The 23,448-nt window shown below is 42.6% G+C and overlaps 1 protein-coding gene across 1 annotated transcript in view; it reads right to left on the minus strand.

Moving 5' to 3' along the window:
- KIF21B (kinesin family member 21B) overlaps window positions 1–23,448 on the minus strand; it is a 1,425,990-nt gene that overhangs the window by 728,445 nt on the left and 674,097 nt on the right. Inside the window, exon 25 of the mRNA XM_040424150.1 lies at window positions 12,738–12,867. Coding sequence (XP_040280084.1) covers window positions 12,738–12,867 — 130 coding nt within the window. The remainder of the gene's footprint in view (window positions 1–12,737; window positions 12,868–23,448) is intronic.

Consider the following 23,448-nt stretch of genomic DNA (forward strand, 5'->3'; position numbering starts at 1 on the left):
CTTACAGGGGCATGATCAATGACTGTGGTTATCACCCCATATAGACTCCCTGATCACCCCCCTGTCATTGATCACCCCCCTGTCATTGATTACCCCCCTGTAAAGCTCCATTCAGACGTCCGCATGATTTTTACGGATCCACTGATAGATGGATCGGATCCGCAAAACGCATCCGGACGTCTGAATGAAGCCTTACAGGGGCGTGATCAATGACTGTGGTTATCACCCCATATAGACTCCCTGATCACCCCCCTGTCATTGATTACCCCCCTGTAAAGCTCCATTCAGACGTCCGCATGATTTTTACGGATCCACTGATAGATGGATCGGATCCGCAAAACGCATCCGGACGTCTGAATGAAGCCTTACAGGGGCATGATCAATGACTGTGGTGATCACCCCATATAGACTCCCTGATCACCCCCCTGTCATTGATTACCCCCCTGTCAGTGATCACCCCCCTGTAAAGCTCCATTCAGACGTCCGCATGATTTTTACGGATCCACTGATAGATGGATCGGATCCGCAAAACGCATCCGGACGTCTGAATGAAGCCTTACAGGGGCATGATCAATGACTGTGGTTATCACCCCATATAGACTCCCTGATCACCCCCCTGTCATTGATTACCCCCCTGTAAAGCTCCATTCAGACGTCCGCATGATTTTTACGGATCCACTGATAGATGGATCGGATCCGCAAAACGCATCCGGACGTCTGAATGAAGCCTTACAGGGGCGTGATCAATGACTGTGGTTATCACCCCATATAGACTCCCTGATCACCCCCCCTGTCATTGATTACCCCCCTGTCATTGATCACCCCCCTGTAAAGCTCCATTCAGACGTCCGCATGATTTTTACGGATCCACTGATAGATGGATCGGATCCGCAAAACGCATCCGGACGTCTGAATGAAGCCTTACACGGGCGTGATCAATGACTGTGGTGATCACCCCATATAGACTCCCTGATCACCACCCCTGTCATTGATCACCCCCCTGTCATTGATCACCCCCCTGTCATTGATCACCCCCCTGTCATTGATCACCCCCCTGTCATTGATCAACCCCCTGTCATTGATCAACCCCCTGTCATTGATCACCCCCCTGTAAGGCTCCATTCAGACATTTTTTTGGCCCAAGTTAGCGGAATTATTATTTTTTTTTCTTACAAAGTCACATATTCCACTAACTTGTGACAAAAAATTAAATCTCACATGAACTCACCATACCCCTCACGGAATCCAAATGCGTAAAATTTTTTAGACATTTATATTCCAGACTTCTTCTCACGCTTTAGGGCCCCTAGAATGCCAGGGCAGTATAAATACCCCACATGTGACCCCATTTCGGAAAGAAGACACCCCCAGGTATTCCGTGAGGGGCATATTGAGTCCATGAAAGATTGAAATTTTTGTCCCAAGTTAGCGGAACGGGAGACTTTGTGAGAAAAAAATAAAAAATATCAATTTCCGCTAACTTGTGCCAAAAAAAAAAAATTTCTATGAACTCGCCATGCCCCTCATTGAATACCTTGGGGTGTCTTCTTTCCAAAATGGGGTCACATGTGGGGTATTTATACTGCCCTGGCATTCTAGGGGCCCCAAAGCGTGAGAAGAAGTCTGGTATCCAAATGTCTAAAAATGCCCTCCTAAAAGGAATTTGGGCCCCTTTGCGCATCTAGGCTGCAAAAAAGTGTCACACATCTGGTATCGCCGTACTCAGGAGAAGTTGGGGAATGTGTTTTGGGGTGTCATTTTACATATACCCATGCTGGGTGAGATAAATATCTTGGTCAAATGCCAACTTTGTATAAAAAAATGGGAAAAGTTGTCTTTTGCCAAGATATTTCTCTCACCCAGCATGGGTATATGTAAAAAGACACCCCAAAACACATTCCCCAACTTCTCCCGAGTACGGAGATACCAGATGTGTGACACTTTTTTGCAGCCTAGGTGGGCAAAGGGGCCCATATTCCAAAGAGCACCTTTCGGATTTCACTGGTCATTTACCTACTTACCACACATTAGGGCCCCTGGAAAATGCCAGGGCAGTATAACTACCCCACAAGTGACCCCATTTTGGAAAGAAGACACCCCAAGGTATTCCGTGAGGGGCATGGCGAGTTCCTAGAATTTTTTATTTTTTGTCACAAGTTAGTGGAAAATGATGATTTTTTTTTTTTTTTTTTTTTTCATACAAAGTCTCATATTCCACTAACTTGTGACAAAAAATAAAAACTTCCATGAACTCACTATGCCCATCAGCGAATACCTTGGGGTCTATTCTTTCCAAAATGGGGTCACTTGTGGGGTAGCTATAATGCCCTGGTATTTTAGGGGCCCAAATGTGTGGTAAGGAGTTTGAAATCAAATTCTGTAAAAAATGATGAGTGAAATCCGAAAGGTGCTCTTTGGAATATGGGCCCCTTTGCCCACCTAGGCTGCAAAAAAGTGTCACACATCTGGTATCTCCGTACTCAGGAGAAGGTGGGGAATGTGTTTTGGGGTGTCATTTTACATATACCCATGCTGGGTGAGATAAATATCTTGGTCAAATGCCAACTTTGTATAAAAAAATGGGAAAAGTTGTCTTTTGCCAAGATATTTCTCTCACCCAGCATGGGTATATGTAAAAAGACACCCCAAAACACATTCCCCAACTTCTCCTGACTACGGAGATACCACATGTGTGGCACTTTTTTGCAGCCTAGGTGGGCAAAGGGGCCCATATTCCAAAGAGCACCTTTTGGATTTCACTGGTCATTTACCTACTTACCACACATTAGGGCCCCTGGAAAATGCCAGGGCAGTATAACTACCCCACAAGTGACCCCATTTTGGAAAGAAGACACCCCAAGGTATTCCGTGAGGGGCATGGCGAGTTCCTAGAATTTTTTATTTTTTGTCACAAGTTAGTGGAAAATGATGATTTTTTTTATATATTTTTTTTTTTCATACAAAGTCTCATATTCCACTAACTTGTGACAAAAAATAAAAACTTCCATGAACTCACTATGCCCATCAGCGAATACCTTGGGGTCTCTTCTTTCCAAAATGGGGTCACTTGTGGGGTAGTTATACTGCCCTGGCATTCTAGGGGCCCAAATGTGTGGTAAGGAGTTTGAAATCAAATTCTGTAAAAAATGACGAGTGAAATCCGAAAGGTGCTCTTTGGAATATGGGCCCCTTTGCCCACCTAGACTGCAAAAAAGTGTCACACATCTGGTATCTCCGTATTCAGGAGAAGTTGGGGAATGTGTTTTGGGGTGTCTTTTTACATATACCCATGCTGGGTGAGAGAAATATCTTGGCAAAAGACAACTTTTCCCATTTTTTTATACAAAGTTGGCATTTGACCAAGATATTTATCTCACCCAGCATGGGTATATGTAAAATGACACCCCAAAACACATTCCCCAACTTCTACTGAATACGGAGATACCAGATGTGTGACACTTTTTTGCAGCCTAGGTGGGCAAAGGGGCCCACATTCCAAAGAGCACCTTTCGGATTTCACTGGTCAGTTTTTACAGAATTTGATTTCAAACTCCTTACCACACATTTGGGCCCCTAGAATGCCAGGGCAGTATAACTACCCCACAAGTGACCCCATTTTGGAAAGAAGAGACCCCAAGGTATTTCGTGATGGGCATAGTGAGTTCATGGAAGTTTTTATTTTTTGTCACAAGTTAGTGGAATATGAGACTTTGTAAGAAAAAAAAAAAAAAAAATCATCATTTTCCGCTAACTTGTGACAAAAAATAAAAAGTTCTATGAACTCACTATGCCCATCAGCGAATACCTTAGGGTGTGTACTTTCCGAAATGGGGTCATTTGTGGGGTGTTTGTACTGTCTGGGCATTGTAGAACCTCAGGAAACATGACAGGTGCTCAGAAAGTCAGAGCTGCTTCAAAAAGCGGAAATTCACATTTTTGTACCATAGTTTGTAAACGCTATAACTTTTACCCAAACCATTTTTTTTTTACCCAAACATTTTTTTTTTATCAAAGACATGTAGAACAATAAATTTAGAGCAAAATTTATATATGGATGTCATTTTTTTTGCAAAATTTTACAACTGAAAGTGAAAAATGTCATTTTTTTGCAAAAAAATCGTTAAATTTCGATTAATAACAAAAAAAGTAAAAATGTCAGCAGCAATGAAATACCACCAAATGAAAGCTCTATTAGTGAGAAGAAAAGGAGGTAAAATTCATTTGGGTGGTAAGTTGCATGACCGAGCAATAAATGGTGAAAGTAGTGTAGGTCAGAAGTGTAAAAAGTGGCCTGGTCTTTCAGGGTGTTTAAGCACTGGGGGCTGAGGTGGTTAAACAGGTCCGGGATCAGAGGAAGCGGATAAGGGTCACGAATTGTGATACTGTTCAGCTCCCTGAAATCCAGACATGGTCTTAAAGAACCATCTTTTTTCTTAACAAAAAAAAACCCAGTGGCAACAGGTGACTTTGAGGGTCGTATGTGTCCCTTTCTCAGGCTCTCAGAGATATAAGTACTCATAGTGACCCTTTTAAGTTGGGAGAGATTGTATAAACGAGATTTAGGCAGCTTGGCGCCTGGGATGAGATTAATAGGGCAATCGTACTCCCGGTGAGGGGGCAGCTCCTGAACACCACTCTCAGAAAACACATCCGAAAATTCAGAGAGAAAAGATGGTACAGTCTTAGTAGAAACCTCTGAAAGAGACGTCGAGAGGCAATTTTCTCTGCAAAAATCCCTCCAACCATTTATTTGCCTAGCTTGCCAATCAATGGTGGGGTTATGTTTAGTGAGCCAGGGTAGCCCCAACACTAGAGGAGTAGGTAATCCACTTAGGATGAAACATGACACATCCTCAACATGGGCATCACCCACAGTCAAACGGATATTGTGAACTATGCCCTTTAACAATTTTTGAGAAAGTGGAGCGGAATCAATAGCAAAAACAGGTATGTCCTTTCCCAAAGTGCATACCTGAAAACCATGTGTTATAGCAAATTGATTATCAATGAGATTGACAGCTGCTCCACTATCTACAAAAATCTCACAAGCAATGTTCTTGCTCTCTAGCGCCACCCTGGCAGGTAGGACAAAACGGGAACTACAAGCAAATGGAAAACCTTCAATTTCCGCATCAACTTTGCCAATAGTAATAGATGGAACGTTTTTAGAGGACTTTCTTCTTTTTGTTTCTTTATTACTCTCAAGAAACTCCTTGAATCTCCTAGAGGGACAAACATTTGCCAAATGATTTATACCTCCACAACAGAAACAAACCCTCCTCTGAGAGCAGAATCCTCTGTTGTTAGAGGCAAGCAAACCCAGCTGCATGGGCTCCTGCTCAGAGGGGATTGATAGAAACTGAGACCCCTGCGCACTGAATGAGACCGCCCCACTGTCCTTGGACTGAGTATGACAGGAAGGAGTGATCTCTCCTCTCTCTCTAAGACGCCTGTCAATACGAATGGCCCGAGACATGGCAGACTCCAAGGAGGTAGGTCTCTCATGAAAGGCAAATGCATCTTTCAATCCCTCTGAAAGACCATGGCAAAATTTACTTCGGAGTGCAGCATCATTCCAACCAGCATCAGCTGCCCATCTCCGAAATTCTGAACAGTATATCTCTGCAGACTGTTTACCCTGGCATAAAAGACGCAGTTTAGATTCAGCCAGAGCAATACGATCCGGATCATCATATATCTGACCCAGGGCTACAAAAAATTCATCCACTGATCGGAGGGGCCGTGCCCCCACCGGCAGAGAAAAGGCCCAAGACAGAGCGTTATCCCTGAGCAGTGAGATGATGATCCCCACCCTCTGGTCCTCATCACCAGAGGAATGGGGAAGTAGGCGAAAATGGAGTTTGCAAGCCTCTCTAAAATGAACTAAATTCTCACTACCCCCAGAGAAGGTATCCAGAAGCGAGATCTTAGGCTCAGAACAAACTCCATGAACGCAAGCAGAAACGGTCACCTGAAACGGAGATACAGTTTTACGGAGCTCTGCGACCTCCAGTGAAAGACCCCACATGCGGTCCGTCAAGGCTTAAACCGGATCCATGCTTAAGACGGTTTTGGTGGTTTATAATGTCACAGATGGTGTTGCAGAAAACAAGAAGTAACAAATAAAGATCCGACTGACTTTATCCCAAACTAAGGAACAAAAGGGTGAGCCCTACTAAAGCTCTCCCTGACTGCTCAGCCCATGCAAAGATCTCAATGATAGAAAGTTGCATGTCCACGTACCTCGACTGAGTGACGCCTGAAAACCCTATAATAGTGAGGGGACACGACCACCGGCTCCCTGCACTTTATACGGAGGGAGTCAGGGTCACCTAGAATCAAGCCAACAGGAAAACACAAATAAAGGGATAGACTTATCTGAGGAACCAGCAGTAGCAACTTCAAGCAGTGAGCACAATCCAGGAAGTAGTATAAATCGCAAAGTGATGCAGTATGGGAGGGGATATAAAGGGATGCAATCAGTGCAACTAGATGACAGCTGAGAGAGGGAAACGAGATGACAAAACGAAAGCAAAACAAAAGAACCTCAAGCAAGAGGTACTGAAGAACGTCTGTCAGAACTTCTCAGATATCTGGCGGTGACACCGGCACCACCCTGGAAGTCAGCACTAAATTGGGGGGAGAAAACTAAATCAGCTTCGTTGTCCGTTTACATCCTCAGTAAACTTTGTCAGGTTCCACCTAATGAACTCCCACTAAGACTGGACATTTTCACATTTCTGATGTGTCTTTTTGTACAGTTACTGCAGACGGAGCATCTGTAGAGCCTGATTGAGGAAGGCATCCTCAAATACTGAAATGGATGATAACAGGGAGCAATAGATTGAATTCTCCTATCCTACAGTTATCCTCTCCCCAGCCTGAAATGGCTGATAACAGGGAGCAATAGATCCTCTCCCTGACCTCAAATATCTGATAACAACTGATTTTATTCTCCTGTCCTACAGTCTTCCTCTCCCCGGCCAGAAATGGCTGATAACAGGGAGCAATAAATTGTATTCTCCTGTCCTACAGTCTTCCTCTCTGAAATGGTTCATAATATGGAGCAATATATTGTATTCTACTTTCCTACAGTCTACTCCCTGGCATAAAATGGCTGATAACAGTGAGTAATAGATTGTATTCTCCTGTCATACAGTCTTCCTCTCCATAGCCATAAATGGCTGATAACATGGAGCAATCGATTGTGTTCTCTTGTCCTACAGCCATCCTCTCCCCAGCTTTAAATGGCTTGTAGACAGTAGTTCATGAGAGTTGGGTGATAGTGAAAATGCCCAGTCCTGAAAGTCCCCCTGAAGCAGGGACATAATGATGCACACTCTCTGAGCTTCCCTATCCAATGAGTGTGGCCTAAGGCGAAAATAAAAGTTGACAGCTATCACGGAAGGTTACAAAATTTTTACGGTCACCAGAAAAGTGGTCAGGAAGCTCAACCTTAGTTTCAACCAGTGATGGAGCTGCTAACAACAGGGGGAGTGGTCTGCTGGGACTCTTGTTGCTGGACCCTCTCTGCTAGATCCTGAACCAGTTGGGCAATACCCTCCATCTGATTGGCCAATACTGCCATGGCATCCATAACAGAGCAGGTCACCCGGAAAAATATTTTATGGCCAGTGATAATGTAACGCTTGTAGATAGGGACAAACACGGACAGCGAGCCCTGACCTGGAACCCAGCCCACTTTCCCTACCAACCTGCAGTTCAAGCCCTAGGTAGCAAGACCACAACTGGTTGATGGTCTCTATGCTACTAAGGTGCAGAGACAGACAAACACTAAGAGAAAAAACAACACAAATAGATAGTCGTATGAAATGGGTCAGAACCAGGTGGTCAGCACATTATAAAAACTAGACACAGAAAGTAGTCAAATGACAAGCCGAAATCAAATACCAGACGGGATGCACAGTATAAATCACACAAGACAGGTCACAAGACAAGCTGAGGTCAAAAGCACTAACAAATACAAATTAATCCAAGAACCAGTAACCTAGCTAGTGAGCCCAAACAAGACTATCACTGGCACTGGTATATGGCCAGGAAGGGGTTTAAATAGAGCACTGAGTCCTAGAATCAGAACCTGATATGTCAGGACTCTGCGCTCCATTAGTCAGAAAACTAGAACACAGAAATAGAGCAGCTGAGTAATCATCTCAATATAAATGATCTCCCCCTTTGTTTTTCCTTCCTTCTTAAGATAACCAATTTTCTTGATTGCTCCCTATTGCCCATGAGCTTACCCAGTGAGCAGCAACTTTGCTGTCTCGGCTAGCCTACTTCTACGGGCTTTAGCTCATCCCATGCAGTAATCAGCACAGGCACCTCAGAGAACTATGTGTCAGATCGCTCTGAACATTGCAATCCATCAATGATCAGATGGATAGCATCTGCTGCTACCTAGCAACCAGGGGGCGTGCCTCCAACGCAGCATCCTCGCTTTGAAGTCTAAATTTCTCCTGTGAAAATTAATGGTTTATTTTTGCAGTTTATTTTCCTTTTTAGTTATTAATTTAAATATACACATTATCTATACTTATTAACCACTTAGTGACCACTAATATGCCTTTTTACCGACGTAAACAAATATTTTTTTTAGCTAAACACCTTGCTTTAATCAATCATGTGTTATGATGTGTTATATGTATATTCTCCAAGAAGATACTGTGTCCAGGAAACGCATTAGCCCTCTTTCAGACGGGCGTCCCGGATTTGCTCCGGATGCGTCCCAGGTATATTGCGGGAAACACAATTTTGAGCACACAATTTCAGTCAGTTTTGACTGAGATTGCGTTGCGTTGCTCAGTTTTTATCGCGCGGGTTCAATGCGTTTTGCACGCGCGTGATAAAAAACTGAATGTGGTACCCAGACCCGAACTTCTTCACTGAAGTTCGGGTTTGGGATCGGTGTTGTGCAGATGTTATTATTTTCCCTTATAACATGCTTATAAGGTAAAATAATACCATTCTTAATAAAGAATGCTTACTAAAATGTTGCTTGAGGGGTTAAAAAATAAAAACAATTAACTCACCTCATCCACTTGATCGCGCAGCCGGCTTCCTCTTCTTTCTTCTTCTTTGAGGACATGCAAAAGGACCTTTGATGATGTCAGCGCAGGTCCTGCTGAATGAAGATAGAAGATCCTTCTATCTTTATTCAGCAGGACCTGTGCTGACGTCACCACGCTCACCACATGGTGAGCGCAATTATGTCAAAGGTCCTTTTGAAGGTCCTGAAAGAAGAAGAAAGGAGACGATGCTGGCTGCGCAATCAAGTGGATTAGGTGAGTTAATAGTTTTTATTTTTTAACCCCTTAATCGACATTTTAGTATGCATTTTGTATTAAAAATGTTATTATTTTCCTTTATAACCATGTTATAAGGGAAAATAATACAGTAAATTGACTTTTATCAATTTACTAACATCATCTCCTAGCAAGCATGTGTGAAAAATCGCATTGCATCACGCATCCCCATTCATTTCTATGGGGCCTGCGTTGCGTGAAATACGCAGAATATAGAAAATTCTGAGATTTTCAGGCAACGCACAAGTGATGCGTGAAAATCACCCCTCATCTGCACAGCCCCATTGAAGTGAATGGGTCAAGATTCAGTGCAGGTGCAATGCGTTCACCTCACGCATTGCACCCGCGTGGAATTCTCGCCCGTGTGAAAGAGGCCTTATGGTTTTATGACAAATAAAGTTTGGATCAACTTTCACTGGTTATGCACTGGAGTCCTTGCTTTTCTACTGCAGTATCCAGAGGTTCCCCAAAATCTGCTGCACATTCTCCAAAAGTCAATAAAAGTGGGGAGGGTGTGGCAGTTGCAGAGAAAGCTAAGCCTCTAGGTATAATGGCAATGTCCTGTTGTTTCTAGAGGCTAATTGTCATATATTAAAATGTCATTTTTCTCAACAATGCAGGCACATATGAACATGGGGCCAACACAGATGCCTTTAGCTGCCAAGCGCACATGCAACAAGTCAGCCAGTTACATAGGTACAAATCTGCTGACAGAAGCCCTTGCAAAGTGGTCTTCCACCCGTTTCCCTCTCAGAGCCCCTCGCAGATTTAGAAAAGATTCTGGCACCCCGAAGTCTGTCAAGCTCAGGAATCAATTGCAAGGGATAATCGTATTTAGTCCACAATAATCAATGCAAGGGCAGAGTGACCCACTTTTTTTTTTTTTTTTTACAAAAAAGAATCCAGCATTGACTGGGGATGATAATTTGCGACTAAACCCTCTCTCAAGGTTTTCTTTTATGTTTTTGGACATGGTCAGTGTTTCTGGCAGTGATAGAGGATACACACAACCTTAGGCCTCATGCACGCGGCTGTTCCGTGCATTGGGGACCGCAATTTGAGGGCAACGCCCGTGCGGCAGATGGGACAGATAAAGATCTATTGGGTCCATGAACTGTCCGCACCGCAAAAAAGATTTTTTGCATCATCTAATTACCCTTTTTCTAAACTACTAATGATAAGGATTGAGCTTTGATAGTGTTTAGAATGTCAGAGAGAAGAGATGAGGAGTCTGTCTGCTCCTCAGATGACTGAAGACAAAAAAATCCACAGGCAGCTGGTAGAGCATGTCAGCTCTGTACAGAAAAAGGATTCCATATTGTTAATAAAGACCAATTGAAAAAAAAAAAATGTTTTATCTCAGAATAAGTATAATGCAATAATTAAAAAAAATTGCCCCCAAAGGTGTACATAGTCTTAAAAGTATAGTAAGACGCTGGTTTGGGTGCTTTCATGTCCTCCATGTGTATAATACGATTCAAATATAAAATGCGAATGCTCGGACTGGGAGAAAACGTCTGTATGTGGGTAAGTAACTGGCTCAATAATAGAAAATAGAGCGTGGTTATTAACGGTACACACTCAGATTGGGTCACTGTCACTAGTGGGGTACCTCAGGGGTCAGTATTGGGCCCTATTCTCTTCAATATATTTATTAATGATCTTTTAGAAGGCTTGCATAGTAAAGTATCAATTTTTGCAGATGACACTAAACTGTGTAAAGTAATTAACACTGAAGAGGCTTGGGCAGATAAGTGGCAGATGAGGTTTAACACTGACAAATGTAAGGTTATGCACATGGGAAGGAATAATGCAAGTCACCCGTACATACTAAATGATAAAACACTCGGTAACAATGACATGGAAAAGGACTAGGAATTTTAATAAACTGCAAACTAAGCTGCAAGAACCAGTGTCAGGCAGCTGCTGCCAAGGCCAATAAGATAATGGGTTGCATCAAAAGGGGCATAGATGCCCGTGATAAGAACATAGTCCTACCACTTTACAAATCGCTAGTCAGACCACACATGGAATACTGTGTACAGTTCTGGGCTCCTTTGAACAAGGCAGACATAGCAGAGCTGAAGAGGGTCAAGAGGAGGGCAACTAAAGTAATAACTGGAATGGGGAACTACAGTACCCTGAAAGATTATCAAAATTAGGCTTATTCACTTTAGAAAAAAGACGACTGAGAGGAGATCTAATTACTATGTATAAATATATCAGGGGTCAGTACAGAGATCTATCCCATCATCTATTTATCCCCAGGACTGTAACTGTGACGAGGGTACATCCTCTGCGTCTGGAGGAAAGAAGGTTTATACACAAACATAGAAAATGATTCTTTACGGTAAAGCTAGTGAGACTATGGAACTCTCTGCCTGAGGAGGTGGTGATGGTGAGTACAAAAAGGAATTCAAGAGGGGCCTGGATGTATTTCTGGAGCGTAATAATATTACAGGCTATAGCTACTAGAGAGGGGTCGTTGATCCAGGGAGTTATTGTGATTGCCTGATTGGAGTTGGGAAGGAATTTTTTATTCCCCTAAAGTGGGGAAAATTGGCTTCTACCTCACAGTTTTTTTTTTTTGCCTTCCTCTGGATCAACTTGCAGGATGACAGGCCGAACTGGATGGACAAATGTCTTTTTTCGGCCTTATGTACTATGTTACTATGTAAAATATGCCACTCCCTGAAGGGAGGTCATTGTGACTTACATGTCCTGGGAATAATTAACTGGGAAGCACCGAGAAAGCGACAGATCATGTTATGTTGTATATGTAAGGCCTCATGCACACAACTGTATCCATTTTGTGGTCCGTCCAGCAGTGCACTTGCCACAATTTTTTTTTCAAACACCTGTACAAATCCACAGAGTACACAAAAAATCCACAAAGAATACATGAAATTTGTGTCATTTCATACACTCTGCTGGTACTGTAATACACTGCGGTTTTTCCAAAAGTAAATCCATGTGGAAAAACTGCACGTATTCCGCAAAGTGTGCAAGTGGCCTTAGGGTGCCTTCACAGATGCAGCAGATTTCGTTGCAGAAAATTTCTGAGATTGAAAGTCAGTTCCATTGATCTGAATAGGGTTGATTTGGTGACAAGCACTTGGATCCCCATTCAGGTGAATTGATCTAATGTGAAAACCCTTTTAGACTGCTGTGAAGTTTATAAGCACCAGTATGCATTTCCCTATCCCACCTCACGGCACATCTCAGTAAGCTGGAGTGAAATAAAAAAATAAAAAAATAAAGTTGCATCTACCCTTTTATGATCCACTCCTGATTTTGGCTTCAAAAACTGCACTGACCCACAGCAGTCGATAAATAATAAATCTTCTTTTGGGAAAACATTTTTAATAACAAGCCCAGATGATTGCCCAGAGAATAGACATTCATCTGTGATCTCACCATTTTGCATGGAGTGGCATTCAGATTTCTCCAGCAGCATTTGACTGTGTGAAAAACCGGTCATGTCTGTCTGTCGAATTCGAGCTTCCAACATTCTGATCTGCGCTTCCTTTTGGGCTACCTGCAGACCCTTAAAAAGATTATAAAATAAGTATTAGTATCAAATACTGACTGTAAAAGAACAAAAATACACTAAATTGGTAGAGTCCATTTAAACTGTGTTCATGCAACAGATTTTCCATGTGGGTTTTGGCACATTTGACACCTAAATCCATACAGTCCACTCTCATATTACATCCTATTGTTTGCAATGGGAAATATGCCCTGTAGTTTATGTAGAATTATATATTTTTTTGCATTCATTCTTGGTGCTTACCGAATTCTGTGTGGGAACCTCCCCTGAAATCAATAAAAGATCTAAAAATCAGGCACTACAAACCAAACAAATTGGAAAATTGAATAAAAAACAGCACACAAAATGTGTACTATTTTCATGCAGATTCTATACCTAAGTTTTTAGCATTCTGATACAACCATGTGAACATACCCTTAGGCCATTTTCCACCGAATTTAGTGTTTTCAGAACTAGTGTTGAGTGAAACGAGCTTCAGATGCTACATCAGAAGTCGCTTTGATCGAAACTTAAGATTAAAACTATATGGAGATCCGTCTTTGTACATTATTAAAATGTATGGGCTCTGATGAGCCGAAGTTAGTTATTCGCAAAGTCGCGTGTGACTTCGATGAATAACTTCGGTAGTTGATTTTTAATGTGGAAAACCACTTTAAAACTTCAAACCGAACTCTGCTTCGATTCCCACTATTAACTTGGAACCAAAGCAGTGTTCGGTTCCAAGTTTTAAAGTGGTTTTCCACTATGAAAATCCACTACTGAAGTTATTCAAAGTCACGTGGCTCATCGGAGCCCATACATTTTTAATACTGTACCGAGACGGATGTCCATACAGCATTAATCCGAAGTTTTGAATGAAGCGACTTCAGATGTAGCCTCCGAAGCTTACTTCACTCAACACTATTCAGTACCGAAATTCTCAATTTGTCTGTTATAGTTTTCAATGGAAAATCTAAGCTGGTGTTTATTTTCTGCATGTGGACTGATGATCTGTGTCTCAGAAAAAAAGCAACATGTTAATTCTGGGTGCAGATTTCACATGGAAAATCCATTGACATCAATGGGAGGCCTAAAAACCACATCGTAATCTGCTTAAACATCCACACCAAAAGCTACTTCAAACAGAAAACAGCATTAAAAAAAATGCATGGAAAACATGGAAATTTGATGTTGGTTCCACTCCTTAATTTCAGCATGCTAATACAACCGTGTGAACATAACATTAGCATTGATTATCATGTGGTGGAAATGTATTCGCTTTTGCATTGCACGAGGCAACACTCCAGCAATCCTGTGTATATATATGCCAAATTTGGTGTACCTATGTGCCAAATGGTTCAGGCGTTTGAATGCCTAGAGAGGACAAACAAATGGACATTGACTTTTATAATATAGATGACCCAGCCACAATGTGATATCTGCTCCACGCTTTCAGGAGTTTCCTAAGACAAGTAATGAGAGAGGAGTATTTCACAGAGTAGAAGGTGTCCCAAGAGATTAAAATGCAAAGCCCATGGCAATTGACAGAAAAGGAGGTTTATACCAATGGGAGGGCATATTTAAGGACATCCACTGTGCTCTGGGGAAGATGAGATTAAATGTTTGTGTTAGCCTGGTTGACTATCAAGTTAAACAATGCCCCAAAGCTGCACAGACCCTTTAATAGTGAAGGAAGAGATAAAGAGGGATTGGAGCTCAGGTAGAATGTTTTTGCAAACAGGAATAGCTTACGATGAACCAAGGCAATTTCAGTACCACTAATATTACTTTGGTTGCAGTAATGGCTAACCTCCGGCACTCCAGCTGTGGTGAAACTAAGACAGGTTCATAATCACTAAGACTTGTTCCATTGGTTTGAGCATTAAAAAAAATTGCACAAAGGACCAGAAAAAAAGTTGTATCTATACCTGCTGCTTTCTCGTGCAAGGCCGGTCACTCCCAGAGCAGAACAGCACTGATGCTTTCCATAGACCCCAGTCTCTATGGATGGACGCATGCAATGCTCTTAGCCAGGCCATGCAGCCCGGTAGACAAATCAACAGCCAGAAGATGGAAGCACACTTTCAGCCCCCTGCCCCCTTCCTGCCTGGCGAGTTAATTACTTGGGAGAAGTATTTGTATGTTGTTTTTGCGAGTCTGCAGCTCCTCTCCATGGAACTGAAGTTCAGGGGTCAGGACAGCTGGTGAACTTAAAAATCATGCCCTTATTTTAACCCTTTGCACCTTTCCTCCTGCAGACTGAAGTAGACACATCAGTAAGACGTTTCAGGCATCCTTATAGTATATATATATGGCATCCTGAGTACCAGATGGAAGCTAAGGTCTTTATTACTGTTTGCTTCCTTCTGTCTATAGGAGGGAGGGTAGACAGGGTTAAGCTCATCTGTAGTACATCCTGGGATTCAGCAATATGACCGATAGAAAAATACTATTAGAGATGAGCGAAGTTCTTAAAAATTCGATTTGGCTGCTTCGTCACGGATTTTAAAATCTGCAGCATGTCAATTGTTTGTGCAGTTCCACCCCCCGGTTGTTTACTTAACCCCTTAAGGACTCAGCCCTATTTCACCTTAATTTTTTGCAAATCTGACCAGTGTCACTTTAAGTGCTGATAACTTTAAAACGCTTTGACTTATCCAGGCCATTCTGAGATAGTTTTTTCATCACATATTGTACTTCATGACACTGGTAAAATGAAGTAAAAAAATAATAATTTATTTATAAAAAAAATACCAAACTTACCAAAAGTTTCAATTTCTCTACTTTTATAATACATAGTAATACCTCCAAAAATAGCTATTACTTTACATTCCCCATATGTCTACTTCATGTTTGGATCATTTTGGGAATGATATTTTATTTTTTGGGGATGTTACAAGGCTTAGAAGTTTAGAAGCAAATCTTGAAATTTTTCTGATATTTTCAAAAACCCAATTTTTAGGGACCAGTTCAGGTCTGAAGTCACTTTGCGAGGCTTACATAATAGAAACCACCCAAAAATGACCCCATTCTAGAAACTACACCCCCCCGAGGTATTCAAAACTGCTTTTACAAACGTCGTTAACCCTTTAGGTGTTCCACAAGAATTAATGGAAAATAGAGATACAATTTCAAAATTTCACTTTTTTGGCAGATTTTCCATTTTAATAATTTTTTTCCAGTTACAAAGCAAGGGTTAACAGCCAAACAAAACTCAATATTTATGGCCCTGATTCTGTAGTTTACAGAAAAACCCCATATGTGGTCATAAACCGCTGTACGGGCACACGGCATGGCGCAGAAGGAAAGGAATGCCATACGGTTTTTGAAAGGCAGATTTTGCTGGACTGTTTTTTTTTTTTGACAGCATGTCCCATTTGAAGCCCCCCTGATGCACCCCTAGAGTAGAAACTCCAAAAAAGTGACCCCATTTTAGAAACTACGGGATAGGGTGGCAGTTTTGTTGGTACTAGTTTAGGGTACATATGATTTTTGGTTGCTCTATATTACACTTTTTGTGAGGCAAGGTAACAAGAAATAGCTGTTTTGGCACCGTTTATATTTTTTGTTATTTACAAAATTCATCTGACAGGTTAGATCATGTGATATTTTTATACACGGGGTTGTCACGGATGCGGTGATACCCAATATGTATACTTTTTTTTTATTTATGTAAGTTTTACACAATGATTTATTTTTTGAAACAAAAAAAAATCATGTTTTAGTGTTTCTATAGTCTGAGAGCCATATTTTTTTCAGTTTTTGGGAAATTACTTTGGGTAGGGTACGATTTTTGCGGGATGAGATGACGGTTTTATTGTCACTATTTTGGGGTGCATATGACTTTTTGATCGCTTGCTATTACACTTTTTGTGATGTAAGGTGACAAAAAATGGTTTATTTAGCACAGTTTTTATTTTTTACGGTGTTTATCTGAGGGGTTAGCTCATGTGATATTTTTATAGAGCCGGTCGATACAGACGCGGCGATACCTAATAGGTATACTTTTTTCCCCCCCTATTTTTCACCAATTTTTTTTAACTTTATTTGGGGAAAATGAAGTTTTTGTTTATTTTTACTTGAAACTTTTAATTTTTTTGGGGGAAAACTTAATTTTTTTAACTTTTTTTTTTACTTTATTTTTTGTCCCACTTTGGGATTTCAACTTTTGGGGGTCTAATCCCTTTTACAATGCATTACTTCTGTATTGGAATGCATTGGCTGTATGAGTAATACTGTGTGTTTTAGGCCTCATGCACACGACCGTTGTGTGCATCCGTGTCCGTTGTTCCGTTTTCCGTGATTTTCTGCGGACCCATTGACTTTCAATGGGTCCATTGAAAACTCGGAAAATGCACTGTTGTTCATCCGCCTCCGTGATCCGTGTTTCCTGGCCGTCAAAAAAATATGACCTGTCCTATTTTTTTGACGGACAACGGTTCACGGACCCATTCAAGTCAATGGGTCCGTGAAAAAACACGGATGCACACAAGATTGACATCCGTGTCCGTGATCCGTGGCCGTAGGCTACTTTCACACAGATGGATCCGCTGATCCGTCTGCATAAAAGCTTTTTCAGAGCGGAGTTTTCACTTTGTGAAAACTCAGATCCAACAGTATATTCTAACACAGAGGCGTTCCCATGGTGATGGGGATGCTTCAAGTTAGAATATACTACGAACTGTAGTACATGACTGCCCCCTGCTGCCTGGCAGCACCCGATATCTTACAGGGGCCTGTGATCCGCACAATTAACCCCTCAGGTGCTGCACCTGAGGGGTTAATTGTGCGTATCATAGCCCCCTGTAAGAGATCAGGTGCTGCCAGGCAGCAGGGGGCAGTCACAAACCGCAGGTCTGAATTGACCCCCCCGGCATTGTGACAGGATGCTCGCTGAATGATTTCAGCCGGCATCCTGTCACAATTAACCCCCACCGCGCCGCAATCGCGATTTAAACTTAGAACGTACCGGTACGCCCTAAGTCCTTAAGGGGTTAAACAAAAAAAATATAATAATAAACTTACAAAAATCTTTGCCAAAAATGCAATAAATAGTGCAGATTTATGTGCATCTTACTGTAGTTTTCTTGTGGATTTTCTGCACGGGTACCTGCACTGTTTTTACGTATACAATCCTATTGAAGTGTATGGGGAAAACCACTACAGAAGGTGCAGAATTGCACAAACAATTGACATGCTGCAGATTTTAAAATCCACACAACATGTTAGTTTCTACACCTAAGAAAAAAGTTAAATCTCATTCACTTTGCTGGTACTGTATTACGATGCAGTTTTTACACACAAAATCAATGCAGAAAGAAATGTGCATAATCTGCATTGTGTACAGCCTCTAATCTGCACACAAGTTCGGGTGAACGGACATAAGATCCGCATGATTTATGCGAGTTTCTGCAGCCTATCCTATTTCTAAATTGGGATTTTGGTGCGGATTAGAGGCGATTTTGCCACTGATCTCACCCTTTCATTGAAATGGGTGAAATCTGCAGCTAAAACTGTGAACATGCTTTGAAAATCTGCATGGCAGGTCAACTTCCGCATGGAAACAATCTGCAAAGTGTACATGAGATCTGTGTAATATACACTTGTCCTATGCTGTGAAATCCATGTGGAAAAACCGTGCGCATTCCCCAATGTGTGCAGTTGGCCTACAAGTGAAAAAATACTGAAGTGGAGGATGCTGCTGTGACACAGTAGCATTTGGGCACTCCAATAATGGTCAATTTCACTTGCGGATATTCAGTCTGTGAAATACATTTCCTGTTACAACAGTATTTCTCGAACTGAACCCACAACACGAACTATAGAGCCAATGGGAGGATGGTCAGAATGGAGGGAGGGGGATCAAGTGGGGGCCCCAGGCCTATGATGCACTTAATACGCTCCTGACTATATCCAATTAACATCAATGTAAACCTACATACAGGAAGTAGTTTATAGTTTTGTTAATTGGTGGCAAAATAAACCCAAATCAACACATAATGGCATACTATAGTGTGAAAATAACATAACAAAGATGGTAAATATACCAGAAATACCAACAAGTTAGGCCCAGCACTCCGATTGATTGGGTATCAGTTATATAAAACTGTCTTGACCACCAGTGTGTCCCCATATATCTATATATGCCTGCTATTACTATTCCTTTTATTACTGACCTTGTATACATTTTGAATCAATAAATTATTACAATTTTAAGATTATATTTCCTGTGTATTATCTTTTGTTTAGAAGGGTTAACCGAACAGAAAAAAAAATGAAAAAAATGTTATGCCATTTCCCTATATGTAGTTGTTACCTGCTGTTTAGGCTCACAGCAGGGCTCAGTCGGGAAGGAGCGCCATTTGGCTTTTGAAACCGAGATTTTTCTGGAATGGGTTAGCGTGCCATGTCGAACCTGCAGCACCCCTGAAGTACCAGTACAGTAGAAACCCCAAGAAATAACCCCATTTTTGAAACTACATCCCCAAGGAATTCAGCTAGGTGTGTAGTGATGGTTTTGACCGCCCGGAAATTATTAACATTAGAACGTGAATATGAAATAAATTGTTTTCAATAGTACATTGCATTAGCTCCAAATGTGTCCTTTTTTACAAGTGCTAAAAGGAAAAGCATCACTTAAGAGCCATAACTTTTTATTTTTTGTTGACTGAGCCATGTGAGGGGTCATTTTTTGCAGGACTAGCTGTAGTTTTTATTGGTACCATTTTTACATTTGGCTTTTTGATTGCTGTTTGTTTCATTTTGTAGGAGCAAAAATTGCTATATTGTCAGTGTTCATTTTTATTTTTTATGAGCTTCCCCATGCAGTACAGTGTATATATGGATATAACAACTAAAAGATATTACATTTTTCTTTGCATCCCCATATGTTATATTCATAAGTAGGGTTGAGGGTACCGAACTTTAGGATTTTTGGACCCCGAACCCGAACATTTTCGTAAAAGTTTGGGTTCGGGTTCGGTGTTCGGCGCTTTCTTGGCGCTTTTTGAAAGGCTGCACAGCAGCCAATCAACAAGCGTCATGCTACTTGCCCCAAGAGGCCATCACAGCCATGCCTACTAATGGAATGGCTGTGATTGGCCAGAGCAGCATGTGACCCAGGCTCTATATAAGTTTGGGTCACATAGCGCTGCACGTCACTCTGCTGTTACAAGTGTAGGGAGAGGATGCTGCTGGACTTGGGATTTCAGGGAGAGAATAGGAGAGAATCTAACTCAGCGATCTACAGACAAATAGTTGTGTGGGTGCAGGGCACTATCGTTTTACCCTGCCCTGAGCTCATTGACCAAAAATACTAACTTTAGAATTATGTTAGTTAGGTGGGTGGCGGCCATTTTATGCATGCTCAGTGCACCAGCACTGCATCTGAGCTTTTGGGACATTGCAAATCACCATTTTTTTGGGGCAAACTACAACATCTGTATTAGTCAGTGTGCAATTTAAGCAAGAAATACACCCATCATTTTCTGGGGTTTGAAAAACACACTTATTTGACAATAAACACTATTTTCAGGCCTTGCAGCATCAGCACGTGCGAAATTACAGGCTTATATACTGCTGTCAAATTCAGTTGTTAGACAAACAGTCATTTGGGCTCCAAAAATTTAGTTGGCAGCCTTTGATGCAGATGTCATTGTGAGATACACCCTTAATACATTTGGGTTACATTCAGAGATTTTAAATACCGCCATTTGGTGCACCAATATTAAATTCAGGCCTACAGAGGTTCAGGCCCTGTGAGATACCACCTCTACATACAGGGGTTTGAATTAGGCATTTGAAATACAGCCATTTAAAATACAGACTTTTTGTGGAAAGATATATTTACTTCAGGCCTACACTGATTCAGGGCGTGTCAGATCTCCCCTATACATACAGGGGTTTGAATTAGGCATTTGAAATACAGTCATTTGAAATACATCCTTTTTGTGGAAAGATATATTTACTTCAGGCCTACACAGGTTCAGACCGTGTGAGATACCCCCCTACATACAGGGGTTTGAATCAGGCATTTGAAATACAGCCTTTTTGTGCAAAGATATATTTACTTCAGGCCTACAGAGGTTCAGGCCCTCAGAGATACTACCTCTACATACAGGGGTTTGAATTAAGCATTTGAAATACAGCCATTTGAAATACAGCCTTTTTGTGCAAAGATATATTAACTTCAGGCCTACACTGATTCAGGGCGTGTGAGATCCCCCCTATACATACAGGGGTTTGAATTAGGCATTAGAAATACAGCCATTTGAAATACATCCTTTTTGTGGAAAGATATATTTACTTCAGGCCTACACTGGTTCAGACCGTGTGAAATACCCCCCTACATACAGGGGTTTGAATCAGGCATTTGAAATACAGCCATTTGAAAATACAGCCTTTTTGTGCAAAGATATATTTACTTCAGGCCTACACTGATTCAGGGCGTGTGAGATCCCCCCTATACATACAGGGGTTTGAATCAGGCATTTGAAATATAGCCATTTGAAATACAGCCTTTTTGTGCAAAGATATATTTACTTCAGGCCTTCACTGATTCAGGTCGTGTGTGATCCCCCCTATACATACAGGGTTTTAAATCAGGCATTTGAAATACAGCCATTTGGTGCAAATAAATCTTTAATTCAGGCCTACACTGATTCAGGGCATGTGTGATCCCCCCTATACATACAGGGGTTTGATTCAGCCATTTGAAATACAGCCATTTGAAGTCAGCTCCAAGGAAGTCAGCTCCAAGGAGTTCCCTGGCGTGGCAGTTCTTCAGACAATGTGCTGACGACAAGACACGAGTGGTTTGCACGCTGTGCAATCAGAGCCTGAAGCGAGGCATAAACGTTTTCAACCTGAGCACAATCTGCACGACCAGGCATTTAAGAGCAAAGCACGAGCTACAGTGGAGTAGACACCTCAGAAACCAAGAAAGGTCTCTGGCTCCTCCTGCTTCCTCTTCTGCTGCAGTCGCGGCCTCTTCATCCACCTCTGGAGTGACAGTGCCACCTGGCACCCCACAAACAGAGGATCTGCCAGCAACACCAACACCTGGGTCACCAAGCATCTCCACAATGTCCCACAGAAGCGTTCAGCTCTCCATATCCCAAACGCTGGAGAGGAAGTACCCCCCTACCCACCCGCGATCCCTAGCCCTGAATGCCAGCATTTCTAAATTACTTGCCTTTGAAAGGCTGTCATTCCGTCTGGTGGAGACGGATAGTTTTAAAGGCCTTATGGCGGTGGCTGTCCCACAGTACGTCGTGCCCAGCCGCCACTACTTTTCAACTCGAGCCATCCCTTCCCTTTACAACCAAGTAAGGGACAAAATCAGGTGTGCACTGCGCAACGCCATCTGTGGCAAGGTGCACCTGACTACGGATACGTGGACCAGTAAGCACGGTCAGGGCCATTATATCTCCATAACAGCACACTGAGTAAATGCAGTGGCGGCTGGGCCTGAGGCGGATAGCAGTTTGGCGCATGTTCTTCCACCACTGAGGATTGCAGGGCGCTTCAGTTTGCCTCCTGTTGCTTCCTCCTCCTACTCTGCTTCCTCATCCTCTACCAGCTCCTCATTCAGTCAGCGTAACACCTTCACCACCAACTTCAGCACAGCCAGGGGTAAACGACAGCAGGCAGTTTTAAAACTTATCTGTTTGGGGGACAAACCTCACACCGCGCAGGAGCTGTGGACGGGCTTTGAACAACAGACCGATGAGTGGTTTGTGCCAGTCAGCCTCAAGCCCGACTTGGTGGTGTGCGATAATGGGTGAAATCTCGTAGCAGCTCTGGGACTAGCCGGTTTGACGCACATCCCTTGCCTGGCGCATGTGCCGAATTTGGAGGTGCAGAGATTCCTTAAAAAATACCCCGACATGTCAGAACTGCTGCATAAAGTGCGGGCCGTTTGTGCGCGCTTTCGGCGTTCTCACCCTGCTGCTGCTCGCCTGTCAGCGCTGCAGCGTAACTTCGGCCTTCCTGCTCACCACCTCATATGCGCCGTGCCCACAAGGTGGAACTCCACCTTGCACATGCTGGCCAGACTGTGCGAGCAGCAGCAGGCGATAGTGGAGTTTCAGCTGTAGCACGCACGGGTGAGTCGCTTGGCGGAACAGCACCACTTCACCACCAATGACTGGGCCTCCAATGCGAGAGTGTTCCTTGTTGCGCTGTTTCGAGTACTCCACCAACATGGCCAGTGCCGATAACGTAGTTCTCAGCGTTACTATCCCACTTCTATGCCTCCTTGAAAAAACGCTCATGGCGATGATGGAAGAGGATGTGGCACAGGAGGAGGAGGAGGAAGAGGGATCATTTCGTAGGGTTTCCGGCCAGTCATTCCCAAGTGGCTCCGAGGGTGGGTTCCTGCACCCACAAACCAAAGTTACACAATTGTCCAGCCAGGGCACAGTTCTGGAGGATGAGGAGGTGAAGGATGAGTAGGAGGAGATGCAGGAGGAGGAATCATGTTCACAGCAGGGTGGCACCCAGACCAGCTCATGGCCATCACTAGTGCGTGGATGGGGGGATACAGAGGACACATGAGCGATTACATGCTGCAATGTCTCCGCAACGACCGCCGAGTTG

This window comes from Bufo bufo, chromosome 3 (assembly GCF_905171765.1).
Source record: "Bufo bufo chromosome 3, aBufBuf1.1, whole genome shotgun sequence".
Taxonomy (NCBI): domain Eukaryota; kingdom Metazoa; phylum Chordata; class Amphibia; order Anura; family Bufonidae; genus Bufo; species Bufo bufo.